Source organism: Engystomops pustulosus, chromosome 1 (assembly GCF_040894005.1).
Source record: "Engystomops pustulosus chromosome 1, aEngPut4.maternal, whole genome shotgun sequence".
NCBI lineage: Eukaryota > Metazoa > Chordata > Amphibia > Anura > Leptodactylidae > Engystomops > Engystomops pustulosus.
The window spans coordinates 186,839,667-186,859,170 of NC_092411.1; the positions used below are offsets into that span (position 1 = coordinate 186,839,667).

General features: G+C 48.8%; 1 protein-coding gene across 4 annotated transcripts in view; it reads left to right on the forward strand.

Moving 5' to 3' along the window:
• The window catches only part of CHRNA6 (cholinergic receptor nicotinic alpha 6 subunit), a 70,913-nt gene that overhangs the window by 45,041 nt on the left and 6,368 nt on the right, over positions 1 to 19,504 (forward strand). For 3 of the 4 annotated variants that reach the window (XM_072115330.1, XM_072115322.1, XM_072115340.1), the window contains exons 3-6: positions 12,623 to 12,762; positions 14,142 to 14,186; positions 14,617 to 14,726; positions 14,810 to 15,791. In XM_072115330.1, coding sequence (XP_071971431.1) covers positions 12,623 to 12,762; positions 14,142 to 14,186; positions 14,617 to 14,726; positions 14,810 to 15,791 — 1,277 coding nt within the window. Of the gene's footprint in view, positions 1 to 8,118; positions 8,162 to 12,622; positions 12,763 to 14,141; positions 14,187 to 14,616; positions 14,727 to 14,809; positions 15,792 to 19,504 lie in introns of those variants that run through there. The other variant, XM_072115348.1, reaches the window with a different exon arrangement.

The following is a 19,504-nucleotide window of genomic DNA, read 5'->3' on the forward strand; positions in this document are numbered from 1 at the left end:
GCCAGTTCCAAGACCGGCGCATTGAGTTAGGCAGTGACACCGTGAAGAAGATAGGAGCGTGGTCGGAGAGAACTATGTTGCCTATTGTTGCCGTGGGCTGCCATTCCAACGTCCTGTGACTGACTAAAAATGCATCGATTCTGCTATAGGAGCCATGGGCAGAAGAATAAAAAGAGTAGTTTCTGTCTACAGGGTGTAGAATACGCCACACATCTATGAGGCGTAGAGCATGAAGGTCGCGTTTTAAGGAGTGCATGTGCCTAGCAGAGACATTGCTACGTCCCGATGAGGTATCTAAGGTGGGATTCATTGGGAAATTAAAGTCCCCCCCTGTAATGAGTGTGCCCTCAGCAAACTCTGACAGACAGCGCAGGATAGATCGACAGGCAGGTATGGCCTGGGTATTTGGCAAATACCAATTGGCCACTGTGAAAATTGTATTATGAATATCCAATTTAATAAAAATGTACCTTCCGTTGGGGTCCATTCTAGTGTCCATGACTGTGTGCTGAAGGGACCTGTGAAGGCCAATAGAAACGCCTTTAGAGCGAGCATCTGGATTGGCACTGTGATGCCAACCTGTGAAATACCGATCGCGTATGGTGGGAATGTGCCCCACTTTAAAGTGAGTCTCCTGTAGGAAGAGTATCTGCACCCGTTGTTTATGCATCCCATATAAGATTTGCGATCTTTTCTGTGGGACATTGAACCCCCTAACATTGAGGGATCCCACCTTTAACGTAGCCATTCGATATGTTACTGCTACCAAGGGATTAGTTACAAAGGATCACTTGCTACAGAGACAAGGGGACAGGAGTAGGGAGGTAAAGGAGGGTAAGGTTTGCAGAAAGAGAAGAGGGGGAAAGGAGAAGAAAAGGAAGAGATACAGGAGACAGAAACACAAAAATAAACAGAAGGTAAGGGGAGGGGGTAAGTGTAAGTCTGCACCTAAGTACAGAAAATTTGGGGTAGTATAAAACTACGTCACGAACAAGCCAGCTGCTCGTAACACCCCAAAGGGACGGTGAGTTTCCACGGAAGGCGCTCCCGGGCCCAGAAGCCACCAGCCCGTGTATTTTGAAAGAACATAGGGAGGAGATGAGTGGGGAAGAAAAAGATCGCCCCCCCCCCTCTCCACCCCTCTTAACTAGTCATCACCCAAAGGTAACCAGGTATCTATACCCAACATCAGTTAGTACAAATGCAAAACACAAAGACATTTAAACAAAATAAACATCCTCAAACACCAGAACGACGGCGAGACCTCTCGAGACGGTATCATCAATGACAGTCCAAGGCCTGAAGCCCGCTATGAAATTAAAGAACATTAGATAAATCAGGTATTAACAACCCTGTGAAATAACTTACAACGTCCATAGCTGAGGCAGGCCGGGTCATCGGGATGTGGAGGTCAAGAGGCCAGAAGAAGGAAACTTTGACTCTCACCAGAAGAAGCCTTATCTTGGGGGCTGCGGGTCCGGGCCCATCCGATGGTTATCCCGGTGATCCACGGATCGCCTGCGTTGCCTTCGCCGTGGGTTCCTCTGTGGTCTCGGGGGTGGTGCCCCCAAGGTTTCAACCGGCCAATCTGAAATATTGACGGGAGGGAGACCCAGGGCCTCAGTGAAAGCCGGGATATCGCTAGGATGGCGAAGAACATGCGTCTGGCCATTCTGACGCACTTGTAGACGAAAGGGGAATCCCCATGAGTATTGAAGTGCTCTCTGCCGGAGGGAATCCAACACAGGACGCAATGCTTTGCGCTTCATCAAGGTTAGCCTGGATAGGTCTGGGAGGAATTGCACCACAGAACCCCTAAAGCGTATTTCCCCTTGTTCCCTGGCACAGTTCATAATGGATTCCTTAAGTTGGTACCGATGGACCCTGCAAATTATGTCCCGTGGTCTGTTCGGATCAGGGGATTTAGGACCAAGGGACCTGTGGGCACGGTCCAGCTCTAATGGTGTATCTGCCGGGACGCCCAGGACCACATTAAAGAGCTCTTGCAGGCTTGAATGTATAGCAGAAGGGTCAATGGATTCGGGGAGACCCCTGACCCTAATATTATTCCTCCGGCCACGATTTTCCAGATCGTCGAGGTGGTCAGATAACGCCAGAAGCTGGGAGGAATGCGAAGCCAACTGCGCCGATTGAGCCGCCAGCCTTTCTTCAACATTGCGTTGGGAGGTCTCTGCTGTGGACACTCTCTCTTCAATATGATGTACTTCGTCTCTGAGGGTAGATATTTCAGATCTGTAGGATTGTTCGAGCCTGGAGACGTAGGACTCCATGTCCTCTCTAGTGGGTATTGTGCGGATGTGTGCTCGCAGGGCTCTGATGTCCGCCAACACTTCCATATCCAATGAGATTCTCTGAGGATACATATGATGTTGGGACGCTTGATCTATTACAGGAACGCCACATTGTACTAAGGTAGTTGAAATAGTGCCAGCAGCATGCGTTGAGGAGGGGCACGATGCTGGAGAGGGCAAGGACACCTCAAAATTGGCTTGTTGTCCCGACCACTCAGGAGCCATCGGATTCAATCCCTGAGGTGACATGGACCAAAGAGTCGAGGGCACCGCGTCCACAGGGGGAGAGAGTGAGTCTTGTGAGGAACCCCAGTGGGGCGATAACGCCAATGATTGGCATGGTGAGGGTAGCTGCTCAGCTGCCTGAGGGGGGCATATTGTAGCAGGTGACTTGACGGCCTGCACTGTGTGCTTATGGGGCCTGTCTGAGGTTGCAGCCTCGTTTTCAGCCAGGGCTGAGTCGCTTACCCAGCTGCTGGTCAGGGTCCCTCCATCTCTTTGTGGCGCAGGGGATCGTGCGCCTGCACTCCCGGTCCGGTCCTGATGCGCCAGACTTTCGCGCTCCTCCGCGCCCCGCGGCGCCATCTTGGCCGCGCCACGTGGTGACCCCGAAGTGCCCGGGGTAGCTGGCATTAGTGGCTGTTCTCCCCGGCCCGGGTTAGGGGAGTCCAGGATGGAGCCTTCCGGTTGCGGGGCCTCCGGAGCTCCTGGCCGCGCAGCGGTCCCCGCCTCCGATGTGCCCAGGACAATGAGGTCCGCCGCCATTGCCGGAGTGCCGGCCGCAGCTGCAGGGGAAGAGCGGCCCGTCATATATGTTGCGATGTGGCGGGTCGCTGGCCTGGATATTGGGGTGGAAGCAGCCCTGGCACCTCTCCTCTTCTTGGCACCCATGCAGGAGGTAAGATGTGGGTGGAAATGCTGATTTTGAGCCGATTTCTCTGGGCCCAGCGTGGGAGCTCTCAGGAGACACAGCCTCACGCTTCCATGGCCAAACCACGCCCCCCCATGATGCCTTATGTTTTATCATGAAGCAGCTCAGCAGCTAATCCAATGATTATTCCACAGGGAAATATATTGTCCTCCAATGAGTTACACCTAGCCTTAACATACAGGGTCATAAAGACATGAGGAAAAAAGGTAAAACAACTTGGAATTCTCTGATTTGGTCATTAGGTAAATGTCACGGGTGCTCCCGCGATCCATGATGCGGATCGCGGGTACACCCGTGCTCCGCTGCCTGCCGGTCCCCGTCTCCCTGCCCTCACTTACCTCTCCTGGCTCCTGTCTGTGCTCCGGCTTCCGGCGTGTAGGCCGCACGCCTCCTTGCCTGCAGTCGCACGCTCTCACCACTAGAGGGCGCGCGCGCGGACTTCTCTAGCCTTAAAGGGCCAGCGTCCTCCTGATTGGCTCCTGCTAATCCGGCTCGCCCTTATAATCCGGCACCTCCCTTCTATCCCTGCCGGATCTTCTCCTAGGATCTCCTATGGTTTCCATGCCAGGCTTCCCTAAGCCGTTCCTGTGGAAGAGAAAGCCCATTAGCGTTTCCAGGCGCTTTCCTGTGTTTCTGTGTGTCTCCAGCGTTCCCATACGCTCCTGGTGTGTCCTGTCTTCCAGCGTTTCCAGACACCTCAGTGTTTCCCGTCTCCAGCGTTCCCATACGCTTCCTGCTGTGCCTTCCAAGGTTCCAGTCCAGCTGTGTCTGCAGTCCGTGCCAGCGTTACCAGTGTTCCTCTGTGTTGCTGCTGTCATCCCAGGCTTGGACTGTTTCCTGCACTTCCCTGTACCTTGGCTGCCACCGCAGGCCTCATACCATCTCCTGCGGTGGTCCAGAGGGTCCACTGGTCCACAGACTCCTCCCTCCGGACTCTTTCCATAGAGACTTTTAGTTCCGTTGTCTGTGTGACCCGTTACAGCAAGATCCGGCCATGGACCCCGCCAAGGCCATGGATCCTGTCAAGGACATGGACTGTTCTAATGACTCAGACCAATTGCTGGCAAAGGTCCTCACCCAGCAGTCTCAACTGATTTTTTCTTGGAGAAAGGATCTGAGCGGGGTTACCACCCTGCTCCGACAGCTGCTAGACTCCCGGCTACCGCAGACTCTACTTCCGCAGCTTCCCAGTGCTGCTCCGGCTTTCCAAGAGCCACTCCAGCCTGCCTCCATGCCTCTGCAGCTGTTTGATTGCCAGCAACCTCAAGTCCGGCTTCCATGTCGGCCTCACTTCGCTCCAGTGTCTCCACCGGCCTTCCCAGAGGCCGCTCCAGTGTCTCCACCGGCCTTCCCAGAGGCCGCTCCAGTGTCTCCACCGGCCTTCCCAGAGGCCGCTCCAGTGTCTCCACCGGCCTTCCCAGAGGCCGCTCCAGTGTCTCCACCGGCCTTCCCAGAGGCCGCTCCAGTGTCTCCACCGGCCTTCCCAGAGGCCGCTCCAGTGTCTCCACCGGCCTTCCCAGAGGCCGCTCCAGTGTCTCCACGGCCTTCTCAGAGGCCGCTCCAGTGTCTCCACCGGCCTTCCCAGAGGTCGCTCCAGTGTCTCCACCGGCCTTCCCAGAGGTCGCTCCAGTGTCTCCACCGGCCTTCCCAGAGGCCGCTCCAGTGTCTCCACCGGCCTTCCCAGAGGCCGCTCCAGTGTCTCCACCGGCCTTCCCAGAGGCCTCCGGCTTCCAAGAGCCGCTCCAGCCTCCGCAGCTTCCTAAAGCTGTTCCAGCTTTCCAAGAGCCGCTCCTGTCTCCGCAGCTTCCCAGTGCTGCTCCGGCCTCCCAAGAGCCACATCAGCCTCTGGTTGTACTGCTTGCAGAGGAGTCTATGCAAGTTTGTCCTGTCTCTGCTTTTCTCCTTAGGTGTTCCGTCACCAAGATGAATTGGAGGAGGCGAAAGAAGAGGCTGAAGAAGAAGAGAAGAGGGGCCCTAAAGGGAGGGGTACTGTCATGGGTGCTCCCGCGATCCATGATGCGGATCGCGGGTACACCCGTGCTCCGCTGCCTGACGGTCCCCGTCTCCCTGCCCTCACTTACCTCTCCTGGCTCCTGTCTGTGCTCCGGCTCCCGGCGTGTAGGCCGCACGCCTCCTTGCCTGCAGTCGCACGTTCTCACCACTAGAGGGCGCGCGCGCGGACTTCTCTAGCCTTAAAGGGCCAGCGTCCTCCTGATTGGCTCCTGCTAATCCGGCTCGCCCTTATAATCCGGCACCTCCCTTCTATCCCTGCCGGATCTTCTCTTAGGATCTCCTATGGCAGTGGTGGCGAACCTATGGCACGCGTGCCAGAGAGGGCACGCAGAGCCCTCTCTGCTGGCACGCGTACCATCTCCCCAATCCCATCAAAGTGGGCACTGACACCTGCTGGGTACCTGCGCTCCGATACCTGCGCGGCCCCGTTGAACTCCGATGCCTGCCGGGTCACAGCGCTCTACTGCCTGCGCGGCCCCGGCATCCTGCTGCCTGCTCGTTCACGGCATGCTGCCTGTGGAGTCCCGTGGTCCCAGAGCGCCGATGTCTGCACGGCCCCGGCCCGCTGCCTGTGGGGTCCCAGTGCGCTGATGTCTGCGCAGCCCCGTCCCACTGCATGCGGAGTCGCGGGGGTTCAGCGCGCCAACATCTACTTAGCCCCGCCCTGCTGCCTGCGGGGTCGCGGGGTCCCAGTGCGCTGATGTCTGCGCAGCCCCGTCCCACTGCATGCGGAGACGCGGGGGCTCAGCGCGCCAACATCTACTTAGCCCCGTCCTGCTGTCTGCGGGGTCCCGTCACCGAATCCGCGCCGGCACTTGGTAAGGCCCTCTGTGTTTGTCTGTCTATATTGGGGTGGGGGGTGAGGCCCTATTTCTATCCTGGGGTGGGGGGTGAGGCCCTATTTCTATCCTGGGGTGGGGGGGGGGGTGAGGCCCTATTTCTATACTGAGGTGGGGGTGAGACCCTGGCTCTATACTGAGGTGGGGGTGAGGCCCTGTCTATATACTGGCTACTGGAGGGACTGGGTATTACCCCTAAACTCACAATGCTGCAGCATTTCTCCTGTGTTTTGTATGTTATTTTCGGAGAAAATAAAACTTTTACTTAAAGAGCTACAGCCGCAGTACACAGCCATACACGGAGCTACAGCCGCAGTACACAGCCATACACGGAGCTATAGCCGCATTACACAGCCATACATGGAGCTATAGCCGCATTACACAGCCATACATGGAGCTATAGCCGCAGTACACAGTCATACACGGAGCTACAGCCACAGTACACAGCCATACATGGAGCTACAGCCGCAGTACACAGCCATACATGGAGCTACAGCCGCAGTACACAGCCATACACGGAGCTACAGCCGCAGTACACAGCCATACACGGAGCTACAGCCGCAGTACACAGCCATACACGGAGCTACAGCCGCAGTACACAGCCATACACGGAGCTACAGGCGCAGTACACAGCCATACACGGAGCTACAGCCGCAGTACACAGCCATACACGGAGCTACAGCCGCAGTACACAGCCATACACGGAGCTACAGCCGCAGTACACAGCCATACACGGAGCTACAGCCGCAGTACACAACCATACATGGAGCTACAGGCGCAGTACACAGCCATACATGGAGCTATAGGAGCAGTACACAGCCATACATGGAGCTACAGGAGCCCCCCAAAATTTTTCTCTGGTGGGCCCAAGGTACACCAGTTCGACACTGATGGCAGTAATACAGTATTCATCACTATATTAGCTTCTAGTATAGTGTTATTATTGGTAATGTTGGCCTTTCTATAGTGGTCTTTATAACCAGAATTTTGCTATTTATGTGGTTGTAATGGTGGCCTCATGATGTCAAAGTGTTATTTGTCTCTTGTATAGTGGTATTGTGGCGCTATTGGGCTAAATTGTTGTGTTGGCACCTTGCACTAGAAATTTTGCCTTTGGTTTGCAGTTTGGGCACTCAGCCTCTTAAAGGTTCGCCATCACTGTCCTATGGTTTCCATGCCAGGCTTCCCTAAGCCGTTCCTGTGGAAGAGAAAGCCCATTAGCGTTTCCAGATGCTTTCCTGTGTTTCTGTGTGTCTCCAGCGTTCCCATACGCTTCCTGCTGTGCCTTCCAAGGTTCCAGTCCAGCTGTGTCTGCAGTCCGTGCCAGCGTTACCAGTGTTCCTCTGTGTTGCTGCTGTCATCCCAGGCTTGGACTGTTTCCTGCACTTCCCTGTACCTTGGCTGCCACCGCAGGCCTCATACCATCTCCTGCGGTGGTCCAGAGGGTCCACTGGTCCACAGACTCCTCCCTCCGGACTCTTCCCATAGAGACTTTTAGTTCCGTTGTCTGTGTGACCCGTCACATTAAATATGATCATGCCAATGGAGGAGAGGAAATAAGTGCCACGGATGGCATGGCAGACCTACAGATCTCAAGATATCCTAGACTTTGGTCCCTGTGGATCCACTTTCGAAGCACTTCGGAGTTTGGGACTTGGATAGGGGTTGACTCTATAGGCAAGTTGCTTCTTGGGGGAAGCCGCTTATTACTGCTTATATTTCTGCTTATGACTACGTACATTGATTTAGAGTTAGATAGCTGTTTGCATTGGTTGTCCATTTGGACCTTTGTTCAAACAGTCATTACATCCATATGTAATCCGAATACTTGCTTGTGACGTATTGATATGATATTCCTATGTCTTGATGAATAACAGGCTTTAAAGCTAATCTGTATACAATGATTCACTATGTAAGATAACATTTGCAGTTTGTAATAAACATTTATTGAACAGGAAAGTAGGTAAATATGACCTCAGATGAATATCATATTCCACCGTGACATTCCATGGTGTCATTCCACCAAGTACATTCCATAAAACTGCAGCTTGTAGAACCACTGTAATGTAAGAATCAGTGACTAGTATCATTGTGGAGATATTTTGGCCCACTCTTAATGCTTAATTTCATACAGTGGGGCTGATTTCTCACACTATTGCATTGAAATCCTAAGGGTTCACTTCTTAACATTGGCACACATCTGGCACAGTTGATGACTTAGAATGGTGTCTATATTGTATATTATGTAGTTGCCTTAACAACAGTCTCATCTGAACTGATGGCTGCTACTCCTGTGGGCAAATTAACATTTCTGGATCTAGATAAATAAGAAACACTGTACACTTTAAAATGGAAAATAAGGGGGCGTGGCTAGCAGCCAACATGGCCGGACGCATCTGAGCAGAGCTCCGTGTGGACCCCTACACATCCGCCTAAAATCCTGCAAGACCGGTGACCCAGAGGTGACATAAGCCCCCTGTGCACCCCTGAGGCCACTTGCCACTTACCGGAGCAGACACAGGACGACGCGGAGGAACGGGAGTGAGGCGCCCGACATCGCGGCCCGTGACACGTGCGTGGGCCTAGCCGGAAGTGTTGCACCGCTCTCTGTAGTTCTGGCGCACGGGCTCCCCTGGACGAGCACACTAGCCACTTCCCGGAGCGGTTATAGGACGGCGTGGAGGAACGAGAGGGAGGCGTCAGCCCGAGACTCGTGTGCGGACCTAGCCGGGAGTGTCGCACCGCTCAACACAGATCTGGCGCACGAGATCTGGCGCACGAGATCTGGCGCACGAGATCTGGCGCACGAGATCTGGCGCACGGACGGTGAGTGGCGCGAAACCCAGCATCCCCAAGGCAGGAAGCTGCACTTAATCAGCGCTGGGTAAGCTGAGAAGAGGGGAGCGCAGCACCTACAAGCAGGGGCCCATAATCTGAGGAGCTGTGGCAGCACACCCACACAGGGCTAACAGGGGCAGGGGCAAGGCCACGACCCCGGACAGAACAAGAGAATACAATACCAGGGCTATCACACAGGAATAGACAGTGCCGCAGCATATTCAGAGCACTACAGGACATTATACACCAGAGTGCACACGAGTACCCATAGGGCTGCAGCCCTCAACACCCTTCAGAATGGGCCCCACCAAAGCAAATGCAGCAGATAGGCTGCGAGAATTTGCCCATACAGAGCAGGGAGAAATGTCCCGTGCCTCACAATCCCAACGCTCATCTCAGGCTAGGGCAAAGCAAAGTTCCAGTGGCCCTGCAGCAACTGAGGAGGAAACAGAAGAACCCACCCTGAAGCAGGTCACCTCTCAAGTGCTAGCTGCGATAGACGCATGCAAAAGTTCTCTGACTGGGAAATTAGATGAGGTCAGGGTGGATGTCAGCTTGCTCAGGCAGGATCTTCAGAGCTTGAGAGACAGAGTGCATAATGCGGAGGAGAGGATATCGCAAATAGAAGACAGAAATGCCAATATACCCAGAACTGTCACCACCTTGAAATCAGACTCTGAGGCACTGAAACAAAAGGCGGATGATATGGAGAATCGCCTGAGGCGTAATAATATAAGAATCATTGGCCTCCCTGAACGTACTGAAGGCCGTTCTCCAGAAGACTATGTAGAGAGATGGATAAAAGGCTTATTTCCAGAAGCGCACTTCTCTGCAGCTTTTGCAGTTGAAAGGGCTCACAGAGTGCCAGCCAGAGCACCACCTCCTGGTGCTCCACCAAGACCGTTGCTAGCCAGATTTCTGAATAATAGAGACCGGGACATTATCCTGCAGCAGGCCCGCAGAAAGGCGGACATCAGAGTAGACAACGCAAGAGTGTCAATTTTTCCAGACTTCTCGCTGGAACTGCAGAAGAAGCGGGCAACATTCCTGGACGTCAAGAAGAGGCTTCGCGACAAAAATCTTCCGTACTCTATGGCCTATCCTGCACGTCTCAGAGTTGTGGATGGCGACAGAGTCTTGTTCTTCGTGACCCCGAGCGAAGCCAACGACTGGCTGGCACAACATAGAAGATCTCCACCTCGCTAAAGGAGCGGTGTTACATACGAGACTTCTAGTATCCTTTATGCTTCAATACTGTCCTACATGGGCATACTTGAAGCCCTGTGGGTTTGTTATATGTTATACGTCATATGTTACATGATATATAAGATCTGGGATTAGATTGCACAGAGACTTAGGGGTACCTTTTATTTTTCTGCAAAATGTTGATTGATTATGTTGCCCGGGCACCTGGGTCATGGTTAAATGGTAAGGGTCCATAGAAATGGAGTACATACTACATGCCTATGTTACATCCCACGAGGCATGAGTATCCCATAACGCTAGCCAGTTGTGCCCTGATCCACCTTGCGCGGAGGAACCGGAAAGTTTACTGCCTCCAAAGCAAAGGGGGATTGGGAGCATTCACGTTACAATGCTGTTGTTATTACAGGTTTTTGGTTATAGTTTATAAGTGTTGTGTCGGACCCCCACATGCTCAGAGTGGAGTAAGAATGGTGACAGATACTCAACCCCTCTCGACAACTCACCTCTGCACAAACATGTCAATGACTCGACATGTCGGAGCTTAGATTCCTTACATGGAACGTCCGAGGCCTAGGTAACCCTAAAAAACGACTGATGGTAGCTACACACCTGAAACAATTGAACCCGCACATAATTTGTCTGCAGGAGACACATCTTATCCCTTCCAAGGTACAGTTTCTGCACAAACCTTGGATCCAGTGGGGTGCACACTCCTGTTATAACACCTCATCAAGAGGGGTCTCAGTGTTAGTACACAAAGCAGTTCGGTGGGAGGTGAAAATGCAACTAACCGACCCAGAGGGTAGGTTCGTGTTCATACATGCTCATATAGATGGAGCCCCATATAATGTGATGGCATTGTATATTCCACCACCTGCTTCTTTGCAGGTCCTGCGGCAAGCAGCTTTATTTGCAGCGTCTCATCCACAAGCAAAAAAAAAATGTGCCTGGGGGACTTTAATATGTGCTTAGACCAATCACTGGACCGGTTCCACAACATGCGGACCCCCCCAGTAGGAACGCAATATAGTAGCCTATCAAGGTTCTTGGCAGAAATGGGGTGGGCGGATTTCTGGAGGCAAAGAAACCCAGTAGCTAAGACCTTTTCATGCTACAGTGCCTCCCATAAGTCTTTATCCCGGATAGATTACATCATAGGATCTACAAACATGATTCCACACATACAAGACATACAGTATCATCCCAGAGGCATATCCGACCATTCCCCAGTGACCTGTGTCATAGGGAAGCGATCTGCCTCTACAATGCATAAAGTCATGATCCACCCCTTCTGGTTAGAGCTCATAGGTCCATCAGACAGGGTGCCTGAACAGTTAGACGCATTTTTCCAAGCCCACAACCCAGAGACTGCCTACACATCGCTCTGGGAAGCAACAAAGGCCTATATGCGCACTTGTTTACAATCTGCGATTTCCTTCATTAAGAAGGAATCAGTAAAGAAAGAGATAGAACTAGCAACACGATGCCAGTCCCTAGAGCAACAATACATTGAAGATCCGTCCGAGGCAAACAGAGTAACATGGCTGCACACGGGTCGCCTGTACCTTCATGCTTTAAAGGAGAAAGCGGATAACAAGATGTTTTTTTATAAGCAGACCGCGTTCGAATTAGGTAACCAGTCAGCGAAATTACTAGCGCATCTAGCAAGACAGCACACTATGTCCCCACCTATCTTGGAGGTTAGAGATGAACATGGATCACTTTTAAAAACCCATGCAGAAATACTGAATAGGTTCACAGAATTTTACACAGACCTATATAATACCAAATTAGAGAAAACAGATAATGACATTAATGCATATCTAGAGAATATACAGTTCCCATCACTAACCCAGGATCAGCGCAACCAATTGGAGGCTCCAATAACCTCAGAGGAGATAAAATGGAAAATAAGAGCATCTTTGGAAACTGTTCCGAGTTAAGTCATATATATAAATATATGTAAAGTGTTCCATGTGAGAAATCTGAAGAAAGCAAATATTGCTTATCATAGTCACACATTACCACAATATCATGGATGACATTAGTGGGAGCCTGTGTCACAGAGATACAGCTTCCTGCTTTTTTCTTATGGTTACCTGCTATCCGAAAAAAGAAGCAAAGTGCACTGACTGCCAATAGCTGCCGCCTAATAACACTGTGACATTGAGCATTGCACAAATAACTTCAGATCATTAATAGTAAAAGTAGCAAATAATAACCTTCAATGCAGAAGTTAAGAGTTCAAATATTATACATCAATCTGACTTCTGTCATGTGGAAAGTAGCGGCTCTTACATTTTCTGCTAATCCTTTTAGATATGGCAGAGAGCAGCCTGACAGGCGTTTTACTTGATACAAAATGTCAGTCTGTCTGTCACGTAGGACAAGAAGCTTTAGTAATGAATGTATGCTACATTTAGGATGACCACATGAATAAAGCTCTGTTGTTTTCATGTGCGTTATTTACTCATTATTTGCAGGTTCTTTACAGAGTGACACTGAAGAGAGGCTTTTCCGTAAGCTATTCGCACATTACAATCAGTATATAAGACCTGTTGAAAATGTGTCAGATCCCGTTATGGTTCACTTTGAGGTGGCAATAACTCAGCTTGTTAATGTGGTAAGCTAAGTTTTCATTTTCAATTTGATTACCTTGTATATATGTAAAAGTTAAATAATATATAATTTAATTGACATTGTAGCCTGATCTCCTGATCTCGATATACATACATTATATATCACGCTACAGCTCTACCAAAACAGAGGTAGATCCTCTGTAGATGGGACTTTATATACATTATTGTATGACATCTCGTAGATCAAGGGTTCTAAATCTGCCCTACAGTGTAATTATACTTGACTGAAGAAAATATCTATGAGAGCTGGCCCTATGTTAGGGGGTACAGGTATAATACTTTAAATCAGCTGACATCCCTGTGTAACGCCCGTGGTCGGAGCAAACTCTAATCGTGGGTGTTTACCTGTTAAATGCAGCAGTCAACATGGCTGTAGGGGAATTCACCACCTCATCGGTAACCCACCGCAGTATTTTCAGGTTATGTCAATAGTTGCTATGGCAACAGGCAGGACCTTATAGGCACTGTGTCACCCTATGCTATTGCACAGGTTTCTATTATTTCAATATTATTTTATTCCCCAATATTGATAATATAAGCTTGAATCAAGATGTTACCATCTCACCATCACATTTCTGTATGACACCCCACTGTACAACATGTCAGAGAGTGTCCTAATATGTGGAGAGCTTTGATAAAAAGGGGTTACTGATGTCTTATTGATGTCTTGCTGCAAGAAGTTAAAGGAAATGTGTCAACAGAAACAGACAGAGCTGTGAGGAGATTTGGCGTCTGTGCATGTCGATTAATTTTAGAGATTTTCATCCCATGGAAGCTAATCCTTTCTTGTCTATGAATGTAATTACGGGATCAGTAATTTAGCCATATGTCATAAAGATTCCAGCTTAAATATTATTATTCAGTGTTTTCATATTCTATTTTTTGTATATTTTATCAATACATCACAATATTTAATACAGTAAGACAACCACCCAAAATTGCAATAAAGTGATCTTATAAAAGGTTAATCACATTTTTTTTTGTTTTTTTGTGTTAATATAACAGAAATTAATAGCCCCATATTATAAACCTGTACACCTTTGATTTCATAGAGGGACAGGTATTCCATCTGATTATAGGATAATGATACTTCCCCTAAAAGCATTGCTCAAGGGAGATGGGATCCCCATAATATAGTGCTTACAAATCTCTACTATGGAGACACAGAGACCTTATGTGACTTTAGAACTATGCCCATGAGACCTAGATAGAACAATATTTCCACTTTGCACTCAGAAGCATTTATGTAGTTGTCAAGTACCATAAAAACAATAACATATTGCAATATTTGTATGTGCTGTGCAGAGTATTAACGTTTCTTGAAATAAAATGTTTTTTTTTTGTTTCTTTTTTATATAACAAGGATGAAGTAAATCAAATCCTAGAGACAAACCTGTGGCTTCGTCATGTAAGTATTAGTAACATTGGTCCCCCCAAAGGATGTTATTCTGAGAGTTTATTAAGGACAGCTTTGCATAATCCCAATAAAACATAGTGTAAATGCTGCAAAACCTAACCACTGTTCTACTATACAAAAATTACATCAGCTTAGAATCCAATGGCCTAAAAAGTTTTATTTCCATTAAAGGGAGATTGCTCGCTGATTATGCTTGGTATATCATTGGACTTCCATTGCAATTGCTCTTAATCGGCCAAAATACTGGAAACGGTAACACAGCTTTATCTGAGATGGTGGGCCCATGATACCAACATACCTCAGTATAGCACTCCAACTCCCAAAGATATTCACATATAAGATAGATAACATATCGCAGTAATAGCATATCATAATAAGTAACACATATTAAAGTACATAACCAGTGTTTATAATTTTGTAGATATGGAATGACTACAAACTGAAGTGGAATCCTGTGGATTTTGACGGGATTGAATTTATGCGTGTACCAGCAGACAAGATTTGGAAACCTGACATTGTTTTGTATAATAAGTATGTAGTCTGCATTGATCCCTCTATTAATAATTACTATAAAGTGAGTCTTCCTGAAGTCATCTGTGATTCTCCTTTTACAGTGCTGTCGGTGACTTTCAGGTTGAAGGGAAAACAAAGGCTTTACTTAAATACAATGGCTTGATAAATTGGTCTCCCCCAGCAATATTCAAGAGCTCATGTCCCATGGATATCACTTTTTTTCCATTTGACCATCAGAACTGTTCAATGAAATTTGGGTCGTGGTCATACGATAAGGCAAAAATTGATCTTTCCATCATTGGGTCAAAAGTTGACATGAAAGACTTTTGGGAAAACAGTGAATGGGAAATAGTAGATGCCTCAGGGTACAAGCATGATATAAAATATAACTGCTGCGAAGAGATCTACACAGATATCACCTACTCATTTTACATCAGAAGGCTTCCTATGTTTTACACTATAAACCTTATTATGCCATGCCTTTTTATTTCATTTCTAACTGTGTTAGTCTTCTATCTGCCATCAGATTGTGGGGAGAAGGTCACCCTATGCATATCAGTGTTGCTTTCCTTGACTGTGTTCCTGTTAGTTATCACTGAAACAATCCCATCCACATCTCTTGTAATCCCGCTTGTTGGAGAATACCTACTATTCACCATGATATTTGTAACCTTGTCTATCGTGGTAACAGTATTTGTTCTTAATATTCATTATCGGACCCCAACAACACACAAAATGCCCAAGTGGGTAAGAGATGTATTTCTAAAACGTCTACCTAAACTCCTCATGATGAGGAAGACTATGGAGAAAAAAGATCGACCATGTTCTAAAAGAACCAAGAAGAGAATGTACGGCAAGACAACTAAACTTGCCGACTCACAATGCAGAGACGTAGAAGTGTTTGAAGATGAGACATGTTATCATTGCATGAAAACAAAGGAACAAAGTGCCAGGAGCCGGAGACGACGGCATCATGAATCCTGTAATCCTGTAATACAGCAAGCACCACCAGAAATTCGAGGTGTTGTTGAGAGTATTCAGTTCATGGCAGAAAACATCAAGGATCATAATGAAAGAAAAGAGGTATTGTTCATGAGTTACCAACACATTTTAGATAAATATTCTAATAGAAGCAAGTGTATTCTATCCCAATCTAGTTAGATACCAATAACCTAAAATCTGATACTGGATATGTTATTATCTTAAAAGGGTATTCTGCTTTTTTCAAGTTACCATCCATCATCGGGATATATGTTTACTTGACGTTTAGTGAAGTTCAGCCTGCTGTTGTTAGCTATTTCTGGATCCTTGCTCTCATGATCAAGGGCTGGGCTTTGGTTTGGATGCATTTAAAAAAATGTGACTTGTCTGAGCTGTAGGCTGCCTGCATCTTTGTGCTCCTGTACAGTTCGTCCCTCCCCCACTGGTGTAAGGCTGACCAGGCTGTGACCTCTGTGAAGGAGCAGGAGGTGGAGCTGTACAGGAGCACAAAGGTGGGGGCCAAGCTCTGAGGAGTGAGTAACAGATAAGTCACATGTTGTTTTTTGAAATGCATCCAAACCAAAGTCCAGCCCCTGTGACTATACCAGGATTTTGTCAGGATGCAAGAGTAAGTTATAACACACAATTATATTGTAATGCAAATGCTTAGAAAAGGCAGAAAGGCAGATTTGCACTACAGGTGTAATAAGCTTCTGAAACCTGTCTTAAGTGAAAATGGGGTCCCTGGTGACAGGTTCCCTTTAAAGAAGAGATGTCAGGGTTATTTGGGACACTAAACCACCCACAGGTCCTTATGGACCAGTGGTTTAGTTTCCCAAATCACCTTTTATCAACTTCTTCTGTGGGTGCTATCAAATAAAACACCTACCTAGAAATGAGTCCGCTGTACTCCCCGCATCTGCGCAGTTCTTCAATGATGCAGGAGCACTACACCCTAACCTCATTGTTGGAGGGTCTAGTGGGCTGATCGCACACAGATCTCAGGATTTTCTGCTGCTGGCAATCCCAGAGATCATGCCCTCACCGATTTACAAATTATCCCCAGGGGTGTAACCAGGAAAGGGAGGGCCCCTAACAAAATTGGTTCCCCTTCACGTGAGCATAAACTTCAAGGGTTGAAATAGTTATCATTATGTCTGTGGTCTATGGGTGTCTCTACAAAGTGGAAGAGTATAGCGGTGGGGCATTGTGTCACGTTTATAACGACTGGTATAGAATTAATACTGGTGCACAAAAAAAAATACACAAGCCCGGACAACCCCTTTAATCATGACGGCCATGTATTTATGTGTGTGTGTATATATATATATATATATATATATATATTGTGGGGATTTGGCCCAGTAGAGACCGTGGTAGCGGGGTGCTGGGATGCAGTTCAAGACAGGGACACCAGGGTACAGTCCAAACAGGTCTCGCCTGCGTTTATTGCAGCAAAATTAAACCAGCCTTTACATTCAGGTATTTGAATAAACAAAAGAAAACCTACCCGTCAGGGTGCTAACTATACAAATAGTCCACTAGCTCACACTAAACAAAGATCACGTGGCTGCTCCAGACACACAGGTCAGAGCTGTGTCCTCTCAGCCTCCTTCCACAGAGAGACAACCCACTCAACTCTGCTGAATCATTTTATCCAGGCTAATTAGGCTGTTCCCATCACCTGTGTCCAAGGTGCTGGACAAACCCACCTCAGCACTAAGGCCTTGCATAGAAGCAAAACCTAGGGGAAACATACCGCCCATCCACAGTTAACCCCTTCAGTGTCTCACATACCCTCCCCCTCTGTTTGACCCTGTGGGGACGAACATTTTTGGCCATCAGACAGTGGGTACGGGATAGGGCATCGGCATTCCCATGCAGCTTTCCTGCTCGATGTTCCACCGTGAATTTAAAATTCTGGATCATTAGGAACCACCTTGTGACCCTGGCGTTCCTCTCCTTGGCCTGACTCATCCAGGTTAGGGGAGAGTGATCAGTCACCAGTGTAAACTGCCGCCCTACCAGATAATACCTCAGGGATTCCAGAGCCCATTTGATCGCTAAGCACTCCCTCTCAACTATACTGTAGTTCTTTTCAGGAGGTGTGAGCTTGCGGCTCAGGAATGTTACAGGATGTTCCTCACCCTCCACTACTTGGGACAGGACAGCCCCCAAGCCCACGTCAGAAGCGTCAGTCTGCACAATAAAGGTCTTGGTGAAGTTAGGGGTAATCAGTACCGGTCCCTCGCACAAAACCGTCTTAAGTCGCTGAAACGCCCCCTCAGCCTCTACACTCCACTTTACCATCACCGCCCTGCTACCCTTTGTCAGGTCAGTCAGGGGTGCCGCTATTGTCGCAGAATCTGGGATAAATCGGCGATAATAGCCCACTATGCCCAGAAAAGCCCTCACTTGCTTCTTGCTCAAAGGTCGTGGCCACTGCTGGATCGCCTCTACTTTATTTACTTGGGGTTTGATGACCCTCGCCCAATACGGTACCCCAGGTAACGGGCCTCTTCCAGACCCAGTGCACACTTTTGGGGGTTCGCTGTCAGCCCTGCTGCCCTCAGGGAGTCTACCACTGCTTGTACTTTGGCTAGATGACTCTCCCAGTCGTTACTATAGACTATGATGTCATCTAAGTAGGCCGAGGCATAACTCCGGTGAGGTTTTAGCACGAGATCCATTAACCTCTGGAATGTGGCGGGAGCCCCATGTAGCCCAAAGGGGAGTACCACGTACTGAAAAAGCCCGTCAGGGGTAACAAAAGCTGTCTTCTCTTTAGCCCTGTCAGTCAGGGGTACCTGCCAATACCCTTTCGTCAGGTCAAGGGTGGAGAAGAACCTAGCCTGTCCAAGTCGTTCTATCAACTCGTCAACCCTGGGCATGGGATAGGAATCAAATTTGGACACCTCGTTCAACTTCCTAAAATCATTGCAGAACCGTAGGAAACCATCAGGTTTGGGAATCAACACAATAGGACTCGACCAGTCACTTTTAGATTCCTCGATAACCCCCAGGTCTAACATCTGCCTGACTTCTTCGGATATGGCAAGCCGGCGCGCTTCAGGGACCCGGTAGGGTTTTTGGTGTACCCGGATGTGGGGTTCGGTTATGATGTCATGCTTGATGACTGAAGTACGTCCCGGCAACTTAGAGAACACATCCACATTTCGGAGCACAAACTCCTTCGCTTCCTGAATCTGGGCCCTGGAGAGGGACTCCGAGATCCGTACTTCAGGCACCTTGGCATCGGGTACACCTACCTCCGGTGTCCCCTTCTTGGGGACAGACGCCTTCTCTACTCCCATGGCCATCAGGGACTCTCTTTCCCTCCATGGCTTTAGGAGGTTCACGTGGTATATCTGTTCGGGTTTCCTCCTCCCCGGCTGAGATATCCTGTAGGTTACCTTCCCCACTCTCTCCGTGACCTCATATGGTCCTTGCCATTTTGCCAAGAACTTGCTCTCCACGGTGGGCACCAGAACTAACACTCTGTCGCCTGGGTTAAAGGTCCTGAGTCTGGCTGACCTATTGTAGACCCTAGACTGGGCCTCTTGTGCCCTTGTCATGTGCTCCTTTACAAGGGGTATTACCGCCGCTATGCGGTCCTGCATAAGGGAGACGTGTTCTATCACACTGCGGTGGGGGGTCCTCTCCTGTTCCCAGGTCTCCTTGGCTACATCCAAAAGCCCACGTGGGGAACGGCCATATAACAGCTCAAAGGGTGAGAAACCCGTGGAGGACTGGGGAACTTCACGTATGGCAAACATCAAATAGGGCAACAAACAATCCCAGTCCTTCCCATCTTT